The 13,390-nt window shown below is 35.8% G+C and overlaps 1 protein-coding gene across 5 annotated transcripts in view; it reads left to right on the top strand.

Moving 5' to 3' along the window:
• Window positions 1–12,644, top strand: part of ABCB4 (ATP binding cassette subfamily B member 4) — a 71,162-nt gene extending 58,518 nt beyond the window's left edge. For all 5 annotated transcript variants that reach the window (XM_016148012.2, XM_016148011.2, XM_016148013.2 and 2 more), the window contains 6 exons: window positions 3,576–3,716; window positions 6,027–6,183; window positions 7,147–7,344; window positions 8,833–9,039; window positions 11,765–11,911; window positions 12,325–12,644. In XM_016148012.2, coding sequence (XP_016003498.2) covers window positions 3,576–3,716; window positions 6,027–6,183; window positions 7,147–7,344; window positions 8,833–9,039; window positions 11,765–11,911; window positions 12,325–12,531 — 1,057 coding nt within the window. In that variant the 3' untranslated portion in view covers window positions 12,532–12,644. The remainder of the gene's footprint in view (window positions 1–3,575; window positions 3,717–6,026; window positions 6,184–7,146; window positions 7,345–8,832; window positions 9,040–11,764; window positions 11,912–12,324) is intronic.
• Window positions 12,645–13,390: the final 746 nt, after the last annotated feature.

Genomic DNA, 13,390 nt, shown 5'->3' with positions numbered 1-13,390 from the left:
ATGAGCCCTTTAAGAGGGGAGTCTGTTTCCCATAGCACTTCAGGTCCCCTAGATGTCAACATTGGCTCCACTGGTTTTCTAAGCCAGATGTTTCAAGAACTCATTTCTCCAGTGGACAACTTAGGGTTGGTGTGCCCGATATGGAGCACCAACTCTTTGTTCTTCTAGAAGTGTCTGTCTGGTGAGGTTGCACCCTACTGAGTGCTACCACACCAGGGGTGGGTATTTGTGAGAGCGTTTCTCTGCCTCTTCTGTCTTGATGTGGTCCTTTTATCCTTTGAGGTGGAAAGCAGCAGTTTAACTAGTTTTTAGATAATTTTCCAAGGGAAATGGTCCACGTGTAGTTGTAAGTTTGGTGTGTCATCTGTGGTAGGAAGTGAGTTCAGGATCTTCCTGTGCCACCATCTTGGACTTCACCTATTTCATAAGTTTTAAATTGAGCTCCACTCTGGGTAGTGTGATGAAATCTCACACCATCCTGCTCTGCCCTACCCAGGAATCCAGAACATGAATCATCCCTTTTCTGGAATACCCACGCTGTATACACTACCTACCCGTTAGTCACTTAGTAGCAGTCTTGGTTATCAGATAGACCATTGTGCTATTGCAGTGCTTGTGTTCATGTAACTCTTATTTTACTTAATAGTAGCCACACAGCTCAAGAGTAGTGATCCTGGCAATTTTAATATGTCAAAGAGAAGCTGGAAAGTGCTTCCTTTAAGTGGAAAGGTAAAAGTTTTTGACTTAGTGAGGCATTTTTTTTTTTTTTACATTTAGAAGCTGTTAAAATTTTTTTAAATTTTATTTTATTTTTAGTTTCAAGTACACAGTACATTGGTTAGATGTTCATATAGTTTATAAAATGAACCCCCTAATTGCTCTGTCTCTCCTCTGGGCCTCCACATAGCCATTACATCAATGCTAACTGCATTCCCTATGCCGTGCTCCCCATGCCCATGATCATCTGTCAACTACTAATTTGTACTTTTTCAACTCTTCACCCCATTCTCCCAGCCTCCAGCTCCCCAACCCCCCTGGCTGTCATCAGATTGTCCTCTATATTTGTGAGGCTGTTTTTGACTAGTTTGCTCTTTTTATTTCTTAGATTCTGCATATAAGTGAAATCATATGATATTTATCTTTCTCTGTCTGACATTTCACTCAGTATAATAAACTCTAGGTCCATCCATGTTGTTGTAAATGGTAGGATTTCATTTTTTTTTTAATAACTCAGTAATATTCCATTGTATATATGAACTATAACTTTTTTGTCCAATTGTCTGTTGATGAGTAGTTAGGTTGTTTCCATACCTTGGCTATTGTAAATTGTGCTGACATGCACATACAGGTGCATAGATCTTTATGAATTATTGTTTTGGTTTTCCTTGGATAAATACCCAGAAGTGCAATTGCTGGGTCAAAAGGTATATCCATTTTTAATTTTTTGATAAGCCTCCAGACTGTTTCCATAGTGGCTGTACCAGTTTGCAATCCCACCGACAGTGTATGTGAGTTCTCTTTTCTCCACATCCTCGCCAATACTTGTTCTCTGATTTATTGATGATAGGTGTCAGGCGATATCTCATTGTGGTTTTAATTTGCATTTCTCTGATGATTAGTGATTTTGAGCATCTTTTCATATGTCTATTGGTTATCTATATTTCTTTTTTGGAGAAATATCTGTTCAGGTCTTCTGCTCATTTTTTAATTGGATTGTTTGTTTTGTTGTTGAGTTGTATGAGTTCTTTATATATTTTGGATATTCATCTCTTATCAGATGTATCATAAATGATTATCTTTCATTCAGTCAGTTGTCTTCTTGTTTTGTCGATAGTTTCCTTTACTGTACAAAAACTTTTTGGTTTCATATAGTCCCATTTGTTTATTTTTTTCTCTTGTTTCCTTTGTCCAAGGAGATATGTCTGAAAATAAATTACTGTTAGCAATATCAGAGAGTTTATTGTCTATGTTTCCTTCTAGAAGTTTTATGATTTCAGGTCTTACATTTAAGTCTTTAATCCATTTTGAGTCTTTTCTTGTATACGGTGTAAGAAGGTGGTCTAGTTTCTTAATGAGGCATTTTTATCACCTCACATCATTATAAGAAGGAGAAGTACAGCACAATAAGATATATTGAGAGACCACATTTACATAAGTTTTCTTACAGTATATTTTATAATTGTTCTATTTTATTATTAGTTTTATTAGTTGTTAATATCTTACAATGCCTAATTATAAATTAAACTTTATCATAAATATGTATATATAGGGAAAAAATGTAAAATATATAGGGTTCAGTACTATCTGTGATTTCAGGCATCCACTAGAAGCCTTGGAACATAACGCTATGAATAAGGGGGACTACTGTATTCCATTTTTTCTCTGGATGAGGACCAACCTGCTCTGAAAATAAAGACACATAGCCTATTCTACTGGTTTATACTTGAGTAATTCAAGAAACTTCCAGTGGCACTATTTGCCATTTGTTTCCAACCAAGGCCTGTTTTTGTAAATGAATATATTTTAACACCAACAAAATTAAATACAATTTAGATTACAACCCTGTAGACTAGTACTACAGTTTGAGCATTTACAAATTTGAAAAAGGATAGTTGAAATTCTCAATTTATTTCCTCCCCTTATGTATGTATATACTTCATGCAACTATATTTTTCTGTCCATTTGATGTTCAACATATAAATATATATGTGTTGTTATCTGTGACCTTATGGTTTGTTTTAAACTTCATGAGAATTAGGGAATAATAGAAAGCTGGAACTAGTTTCTAATTTGATTATAATTTAAAGATTCAGTAGCAGTGTAAATTTTCAGTAATATTAAATATTTTAATGCCACGCTTACAGCACATAAGTTAAACCATCCAAATCGGTAATACTTTGAATTTTCCCTCTTGGAAAATGCCTTCCTTCTAATCTGAGAGTAAATAAATTGTTATTTTAGAAGATTTATAATAATAAAGTAGCTATACTAATAGAGTAGAGCGTAAGGTCTAATTAGAAATGGTACAAAAAATTTATATTGGACCTGGTCGGACCAAGCTCAGGGAAGAACTTCCAATATGTGTCTGTTGAAACCTCAGTGACCCTACTTTTCTGAATCTGAAACATGAATTTTGACATAAGAGACTCTAACTAGTCACAGAAGACAGGTAATATTAAAGAAATCACATTCAGACAATTCAAACTTTAATTCTAACTTTGACATCCTTGATATTTTTGACACAATAATCATGTTTACATCACAGAGTTTGAATTTCTGAGTTATCAGATATCAACATGTTATAATAGCAACTATCAGTTGAATAACACTATGAGCTACGTACTAATGCTAGACATTTATATTATTTAGTTCTCAAAACAATTCCACATCATACTGATTGTCACCATTGTACAAATCAGGAGAGATGTATAGAAAGGTTAAGTCACTTACTCAACTATAACTGGAGGCAGAATTTAAGTCCAGGTCAACTAGACTTAGAAGCTGTGCTCTTTCCATACCACAGTGCTAAGAGTGCTCGAAGAGATGGTTAATGAATACACTAATTTGCTTTTCAGGAATTCTGTGCGAAAGGCACACATCTATGGAATTACTTTTAGTATTTCACAAGCATTTATGTATTTTTCCTATGCTGGTTGTTTTCGATTTGGTGCCTATCTCATTGTGAATGGACATATGCTCTTCAGAGATGTTATTCTGTAAGTAACTTTAAAAATATTAAGATTATTTTATAATAGGATTTGAATAGGTCTACGCAAAAGTTTAGAGCATGAAAAAAACCCCTTTTGTTCAAAGATGAATTATGAGTTGAATCAACCACAGAAGTCTGATATTGTCAATTCTCCAAGTACAGTTTAATTATTTGAGTGGGCTAAAATTAACTCAGCTTATGAAAAAAATCATAAACCAGAATTTTAGTAGTACATAGAACTCTAGTCAAGAGGACACCAAATTTTCTTATTGTAGAATGTGGGCAGAAATAAATCATAATTAGAAAGTCGCTGGTGACCATAGACTCAAAACTGAGGGTTAAATCACTTGCTATTTATCCGCACCCACAGCTGGCCTTGACAATGGGCTGGGAATACTTGACTGAAGTCTGGCAAAGTCTCTCTAGTAACCAGGCTTGGGATGACCCTGCCAATATTTGCTATCAGCCTTTCTTATTTTATTGGTTCTCAAGACTAGCCTCTGGTCTTTATGAATTGATGCATTCCACCTTTCAAAATATGCTAAGTACATTCAATTAGCTTGCAGTCTAGTCTTGAGAAAGGAAAGCTATTCTTTTTAAGATCAGTTGGCATATTTTTATTCCAATGGGATGATTTTAAAGCACTAGTGAAGTTTTTTGAACAGCCAAGACAAAGAAAGTAAAAGTGCTTAAGGGCTTTTATTTGCATCCAAAATTAAAATAACCATGAAAAAGTTACATATAATCTTTGTATCAGTCAGGATCTCAACAGGAAACAAATGGCATTGCAAATGGGATAACAGGGGAAAGTTTGCTAAAGGATGTATTTACAAAGGTGTGAGAAGTGTTAAGGACAGCAGCACCCAGGGGGGCTAACACCTCATTGGTTCCCAGCTAGGAACTGCTAAGATCCTAAACCTAAAGGGCAAGAGGAGAGAAAGGTTTTCATAACTCAGTGTAAGGACCTTCTGTGGTCTTCAGTGGAGGGACACCAACAACACAATAATCTGACAAGGAAGAAGCCAACCAAATACCCTGGCCTCACCCTCCTCTAGCCTTCCTATCCCCTGCTAGCGACTTTCATTGCCAAATTCCATCAGAAGCCAGAGGACAAGAAAATCTTTTGATGCATTCCATGAAGGTCAGCTTCTCAACAGGCTGTGATGGTACAAAATAGAGGTGGGTACAGAGTAAAAGTGGTTTTGGAGGGTCAAACAGAAATATCCAGCTCGGGGAATTACAACTTGGAGTCATTTTTTATTGTCTAGAAAAATATCACTGAGAAAATTGGTCCTGCTTTTTTGTTGTTTTTACCATTAAAATATTAAATTCTAGATAATTGGATGACAGTGTTTTTAATCTTTCATGCTAAAAGCCTGATGATAGGCTATGCAGAAAAGTTAGGCAGCTATATGTCAGTTGTTCATCACTATTTTAAAATTTAATTTTTGGTAACCAACCTTACCGCGTACTTAGAGGAGAGACTTACTATACCTACCATTCTTGTCCCCATGTACTTAAAACACATTTTAATACCTTAGATTTAGAAGTTTGGGAGATAAAATATTTAAGTTCTCCATTATTATTAGATAGAAATTGTCCTCCTCTCCCCTTTCGCTGGGGGAGCTTTGATGTCAGAAATAAATAACTTTGTGGAAATGTAAATCCTCAGAATCTTTAACCCTTCCTAAAAGCTGTTATACTCTATATTCATTCTTTAAAGAATATGTAACTGAAAATAGCTTAGAACAGTTGTTTTTTCAGGGCAGTGTCAATAATTATTTTAATTGCAAGAAAAACGCTATTTCTAGTAAAGGCTTATTTTCCCTAATAAAAATTCTTTACTACACTGATTACTGTCATTTGTGTAGGACTGTAGAAACCACAAACTGGAAGTCAAGGCCGTAAATCAATAGGAAACATCACTCCTTGCTGGTGCTGATCAAGCCCATCTGAGCTTTAGTTCCCTCAGCTCTCCAAAGGGTACGACTAGCTATTAAAATTACTCGCGATCACAAATCAGATTCAGTTATAAGCCACTTTATAAATGAGAAGAACTTTTCAAAGTTACATTAACTCTAGGGAATTAGAGACTCAAGGGAAGCCAGAAGCCCATAGAGGAAAAAAAAAAAACCCTCAGCAGTGATCCTCCTTTCCTCTAACTTTCCTTTGTTACTGGAATTCCATGGAAATGTTGTGTGAGGTGGGGGTAAAACAAAAAATCAATACTGGTTAGCGGTATGCTTTTAGACTTTCAAACGTCATGGAGTTAATTATCTAAGCTAATATTTTAATTCTTCTTCTTCTTCCGGTCTAGGGTGTTTTCAGCAATTGTGTTTGGTGCAGTGGCTCTTGGACATGCTAGTTCCTTTGCTCCAGACTATGCTAAAGCCAAACTCTCTGCAGCCCACTTATTCATGCTGTTTGAAAGACAGCCTTTGATTGACAGCTATAGTGAAGAAGGTCTGCGCCCTGTGAGTTCTCTGCTGCCTGCATAGTACTCGGTTAATTTTATCCTAAAGGTTTGCTGTCTGTTAAATTGTAACCACAGAATGAATTTGAAGAGATTCCACTGACATTGATTTGTCTTTATGATATTTGTAGGGCTAATATTTGACCAACTTTCCTGGCATTTTAAAATTTTATAGGATGTTTCAAGGATTTTGAAGTTCACATCAAAAAGTAAAAAAAATAAAAAATCCAGATATACTGGAACTTGATAAATTTCATGCAAACTGTTAGTCATTTCTGCATCAAGCTCCGTGTATAATGCATATGCAATTAGCAATTTGGCTTTAATAACATTTTATAGTGACTGAGTTATAATTGGTAAGGAGGCCACTTTATTCACAGTAAGAGTACTAATCCTATATTCTACTATCTCCAAAGTTAACCCAAACTTAGATCTAAGTGTTCTTAGCATGACACAAGCCTTGGCATGTTTCAATGCACACACACACAAAAAATACACTATGGATAAAGAAATGGAGTCTTACACAATCTTTTGGAGACTTTGTCAGGTATTTCATGTAAGAAAATTGCTATGCCCAGAAGGAGATAGAAAGAGTCTGCCAGGGCTTGAGACAAGGGCTGTCCACTGAGACTGTAGGTAGCAACTGTTCTAATTTCCCAAGCTTCTGAGCCTTTGGCTACTGATTTGCATCCAGCCTCAAAATCATCATTTAAGAAAGCTAAATACTGGTCTTAAATGACCCAGAAACTGAGGTTAGATAACAACTCTCTGTAATATGACTATCTAAACTAAACCCTATCTGTATCTTCTATAACTTCCTATCACTAAAACTGGTACCAGCATTTGTACTGAATGTGAATTTTATGTTTCTCTCCTAGTTTTTGGTAAGGTTTCCTTGAAATAATAGCTTTTTTTACAATAATTTTCAGATCGATTATAATAGCAACATTAAAAAAATTTTTAGGGTAACTTCGAAGGACATGTGACATTTAATGAAGTCAGGTTCAACTATCCCACGCGGCCAGACATCCCAGTGCTTCAGGGGCTGAGCCTGCAGGTGAAGAAGGGCCAGACGCTGGCCCTGGTGGGCAGCAGTGGCTGTGGGAAGAGCACGGTGGTCCAGCTCCTCGAGCGATTCTACGACCCCTTGTCTGGAACAGTGGTGAGCACACTTTCTTAAATTAGTAATTAAAGACTATCCTTCAAGTGGCTAAACTAATATTCCCATAATGGGAAACACTGGACAAGTAAAGATTGTAATCCTTCTTGATACAGTGACCACACTGTAGAAACCTTGCACTGTCTCCCGTAGTCAGACAAATATATGGAGATAATCGGGTAGAACATCTGGAATTTGTAGCTCAGAAAATGCTGAATATAAAGTTGACCCCTACCCTGTCATGGGCCTTTGGAGCCAGGCTGATTCTTCTAAGTGAACTCTCAATTCCTGTTGTATAAAGGTAAGCCACAAACTCCTGCCAGATTTCTAAGCAGGCTCCCAGGAGAGGCCTGCTATTCCCTCCCCACCTCCTTCTGCTTTGCCTTCTCTCTCTAACCTTGAACTCCAGGCTCCCTGGCTTTGACTCTTATCCTCACCTCCAGTGCTTTCATATTTGGCTTTCATCAATGATTTTCTGGTATCTAGCCCCTGGCTCTCTTCCATAAGCAAAGGCGTGGCTCTTACTGATAATGCCTGCCACTCCCATTACCACTGACCCAGCTCTGGGAGCCCACCCCCAGTTAGTGAGTCACCAAAGTGTTAATCCTTGTTTAGTTGTTTCTTCTTGGGAAATCTTAAGCTTCCACTATTACAATTGCTCTGCTGGTATGAATGCAGGCAAACCAGTTCAATAGTCTGTAGGTATGTTGTGCTAACACTACAGTGGGAATTTCTTCCTTAATTGAGAGGTCAAGACTAGTTGGACTTATGTTTGGTCCTTTATTGGTGAACTTAACCTTTCAGGAAGCTGCATTCTCAGTCACCACATCACAAGGCTCCTGTAGAAGCATCATGCCTCCTGCATATAGCAAATAAAAAATAAAACTATCACCAACAAAACCATTCTCCCAAAGACACTGCCCTTTGACCTTGTTAACTTTCTATTGAATTTTTTCCCTTAGTGCTGTGAAAAAGAGAAAAGTTTAGGCTGGTAGTTTTCAGGGGAGAGGTAGAGGTGGATATGAAATAACCAACTTTCAAAATCTAGGCTGTGCTACTGATCTGCCTTTTGTTCTGATGTGCCTGCAGGAGAGGGATAAAGTCACGATGAAAAATTAGAACCATTCAGAGGACAGCAGATGTGAGTAGGATAACTAATTACAGGAAGGCAGAGGTGGTATACTTACCTGGCAAGGGGTAGGTAAGGACAGAGAGGAATGTGGAAAGACAGGGCCAAACATGCTACCATTTTGTGTCAGTTAGACCAAGAAAGGGATGGCCTAATCAACATAAAGATTATTTTGTTGGCTATGTTGCCCTGCAGCAGTATAAGTGCTTACAGGCTGTGAGGCTTGCTATTTCACCAACTACTGATGCCCAAATGCAACAAAATCCTCCAAATAGTTAATCTAGTAAGTTACTGCTTAGTTTTTCTTTCTTTTTTTTTTCCTTTTTAAGCCCTTCTTATAGTTTGTGGACTTTGGTTTTCAGCTCTTAGATGGTAAAGAAGCAAAGAAACTCAACATCCAGTGGCTCAGAGCCCAGCTCGGAATTGTGTCCCAGGAGCCTGTTCTGTTTGACTGCAGCATTGCTGAGAATATTGCTTATGGAGACAATAGCCGGGTTGTATCACGGGATGAAATTGTGAATGCAGCCAAAGCAGCCAACATACATCCTTTCATTGAGACCTTACCCCATGTAAGTTAACTGCTTATTTCTTAGGATGAAATCAGAATCAACTATACAGTTTTTCTCCCCAAAGCAGTTCCTGAAGTCATACTCTGACGAAGTCTTGTAATGGAATGTATCTGTTTACTAGCACTGCGACCTTGGATAAGACACTGAATCCATGATACCAACTTTTCTTAAGTCCTATCTCATACAAATGTAGTGAGAAGCAAATAAGGCGATACTAAGTCAATGCAACGTATCTCAGGTTGCAAACTGGTGATTTTGGGGTTGCATTCGGAATGTTTGGTTTATGGTACTTTTTTTTAATTAAACACTTTATTTTGAGATAATTATAGATTCACATGCAGTTGTAAGGAATAGAGATTTTATGTACCATTTACCTAGTTTCCTCCAATGACATCTTGCAAAACTACGACGATGATATTGATGTGGACACAATCTACTGATGTCAGATTTCCTGTTTTACTTGTATGCATTTGTATATGAGTGTATTTAGGGCTACACAATTTTATTGCATGTGTAGATTCATGTATTCACTATCGCGGTCAAGGTACAAAACATTTCTGTCCCCACAAAGATCTCTCATGTTACCCTTTTAAAGCCACACTCCCCTTCTCGCCTTCACTCCCCCGCAACCTCAGGCAACCACTATTCTCCATTTCTGCAATTTTCTATTTTAAAAATGTTATATAAACATTTTTAACCATTCACTTGTTGAAGTATACCTAGGTTGTTCCCAATTTGGGGCTACTAAGAACAAAACTGCTATAAATTTTTATGTCCCAGTTTTAGTGTGAACCTGTTTTTATTTCTCTGGGATACATGCCCAGGGTGCAGTTGTTTGGCTGTATGGTGATTGCATGTTTAATTTTATAAGAAGCTGCTAAACTATTTTCTAAAGTGGCTGTGCCATTTTACATTTCTACCAGCAAGTAAAAGTGATAGTCTCTCTGTATCTTTGCCAGTATTTGCCAGTCTCTATTTTTTTTTTTTTTTGCCATTGTGATAGGCATATAGTAATAGCTCATTGTAGTTTTAATTTGTACTTCCAATTGATAAATGATGTTGAACATCTTTTTATATACTTATTTTCCATCTATATTTCCTCTTTGGTTAGATGTCTCTTCATGTCTTGTGCCAATTTTCTGTTTGAATTTGTTTTTGCTGTTGCTTTGACAGATTTTTATATACTCTAGTTACTAGTCCTGTCAGATATATAGTTTGCAAATATTTTCTCATAGTCTGTTGCCTTTTTTCATCTTTTAACAGGGTGTTTTGCAGAGCCGAAATTTTTAATTTTGATGAAGTACAATTTATCAATTTTCTTTTTATAGATTGTGCTTTTGGTGTCAAGTCTAAGAATTCCTCGTCTAGTGCCAGGTCTTAAAAGATTTTTTTTTTTTCTAAAAGTTTTATGGTTTTACACTTTACATTTATGTCCGTGCTCCATTTTGAGTTAATTTTGGTATAAGGTTGTTTTAATGATTCATTGTATTCCTTTGGAGAGGACACATACTCTCCTTTCCATGGTCCCCAACACTCCCCATCACCTCATTGTAGCTGCTATGACTGTAGCCAAAGTGCTGTGAAGTCAATATGGATTTGAAAAATATCTAAGGTAAGAGTTCAATGAAACAATTTTCTTCAGTAACTGGTAAATATGAGTGGCCCTGGAACAGTGACTTGAGATCCCTAAAACTGAAGGCAGAGATCATTCATTTTGTAGCACTTATCTAGCATCTATGGTTCCACTAGATTAAACTGAAATACAGCTTAAATTTTTACTGATATATTGTGCTATGATTAGAAATCAAAGTCACAAAATTTAAAACCCTCCATGTTGGTTAGCCTTATCGATCATTAACATATATATAGTCATTGACTTCAATCAAGTATTAGACTTAACTGGAAATGGAAAAAACTTTAAAGCTTCGGCTTGAACTGACATTGGACTTTAGGATGTTCACATGATATATATATACTGAATTCAGTTCATTCTAAACTGAACTGACTCAATTTGTATTTTTATTCATTCTATGTTTTGGCTTAGAATGTTCTCTCAATATCTAGCTTCCCAACTTCTCTACAAAGGTATCTAATTTATCTCCTCTTTCTTCTTTCTCCCACCTTATCTCCACAATTTCTATTTCCCTTTTATCTTTCATAGCATGTTGTGTATACTGCTTATTTGGTACTTTCTTGACCTTATAGTGAATGCTATATATGTATTTTTTATCTTTACATTATAAATTCCTTCAGGGTAGGAACAAAGTTGAATTCATTTTTGTACAGCCCATAGTTCTGAGCATAAGAGATACTTAATAACGTTTAGGTGAATAAATGTGTTTAAGAGAATAAAGTAGGCTCTAGTGGGTCATATGTATATAGCAAATTTAAAAAAAAAATTTAAAGCTTAAACTAACATTTAACCTTTTTAGTACTCCAGTGACATTAGATCAATTGACATATGGTAATGGTAGGAATTTGAGAATTTGTTGCAGAATAACGTTGAGATCTGAAATCACTAGTTTTCTATTTTGATTTTGAAAATGAACATTCTGTTAAATGGAAAACATTAAATGAATGCCTATGTAAGTGTTATAGAAACTTTCTGATTCCAAATATTTTTTCCTTATACATGGAACTATCAAATGTTAAGTATAAGTTTATTTGATATAGCATTAGTATTTGGAGTTAGAACTTTATTAATTTTATTAATGGCAACTTGCAGAAATATGAAACGAGAGTGGGAGATAAGGGAACTCAGCTTTCAGGAGGTCAGAAACAGAGGATTGCTATTGCCCGAGCCCTCATCAGACAACCTCGAATCCTGCTCCTGGATGAAGCTACGTCAGCTCTGGATACTGAGAGTGAAAAAGTATGGCCTCCCATCTCATGTTCCATTTAATTTGTAAAATAGAAGTTTTTGTGCTGTTAACCATGAAAAAAAATGTAAGCAAAGAAAAAAGTAAATAAAAATTTAGACAGTGGTTATTTTGAGGTAGAATATTTTATCCCTTATGGTATTTTTCAACTTTTCTAAAATAATCATGTGCTACTTTTAGAAATTTTAAATATTTGTGAAGATTATTTACAGTGAGAATCTTTTTATTATAACTAAAAACATAACTACGTCAAGTTATATAAATACAATGCATAAAGCCAAAGATTCAGAGATAAACAAAAAATAAATTTTCTTGCTTAAATGATAAAAATGTTTAATTTCCCTTCACGTTAAAATTTATATATACAATTTTTTAAGATAAGGCTTCTGTTCCGATTTATCAATAGATTGTCCAAGAAGCCCTGGACAAAGCCAGAGAAGGCCGCACCTGCATTGTGATCGCTCACCGCCTGTCCACCATCCAGAATGCAGACTTAATAGTGGTGTTTCAGAATGGCAAAATCAAGGAGCACGGCACACATCAACAGCTGCTGGCGCAGAAAGGCATCTATTTTTCCATGGTCACTGTCCAGGCTGGCACCCAGAACTTATAAACTCTTGTTATAGTATGTCTTAAAAAGAAACTCAAATCATTCTATAGCTTTTGCAGACTTGTAAAAAAAAAAAGTTTAAGTCATCAAAAAATAAAGGTACATCTTACATCAGACCAATTTAGAATATCCAGTTTGGGGTTTGATACTACAGCATTTAAAATTTCAGTTAAAAATGACATCTTTCTTGATGAAAATCACCTGGCTTTTCCTGAGTTATCAGAAATATCCAGAGAAAGAAGAGCGAAGTTCAGGTATATGAAGCTGGAGAACAGAAGTTACAGACGTAGGGAAAATTCTTATGGTCCCGAATAGTTGTAGATGACAGGATGTTTTGCAAACAATTTTCCTAAGTACAAAGGGAAAATAAATTGTTAAAAAGTGTATTCTCTCCCTTGGTAGGTTTCCAAATTATTCTATTGGAGGAATTAAAGTTTTTAAAAGTGACTGTCCCCAGCTTTATCATCAAAGTCCAAAGAGAAAACGAAAGTTTCCTTATACAAGGCAACTCTGAAGGAATACATTCGTTTCATAAAGCAACAGAGACATATTTCTTTAAAAAATGTTTAAAACACAAAAATTACACATTATCTCAGTGCAATTTGTATCACTGGAAATATCAACGATAAAATGCTATTTACATAGCAACTGCATTTTTTTTTTTTACAAATTCCAACTGTTTTCAGAACATGAATCCACTCTAACAAGAAAGAAATATGTTTAAATGAAGAAAAAAAATATTCTAGGCAGCATTTGGAAACTAATCACACTGAAGCATTTTTTCCCCATAATTTACTGCAGCAATATTAGTTCTCATTGCTGTGACATCTTGTTTAGGTCAGTAAACTATTCAAACCAAGTT

This window comes from Rousettus aegyptiacus, unplaced genomic scaffold (genome assembly GCF_014176215.1).
Source record: "Rousettus aegyptiacus isolate mRouAeg1 unplaced genomic scaffold, mRouAeg1.p scaffold_m13_p_13, whole genome shotgun sequence".
Classification (NCBI taxonomy): domain Eukaryota; kingdom Metazoa; phylum Chordata; class Mammalia; order Chiroptera; family Pteropodidae; genus Rousettus; species Rousettus aegyptiacus.
This window is presented reverse-complemented; position numbering and strand designations above follow the sequence as displayed.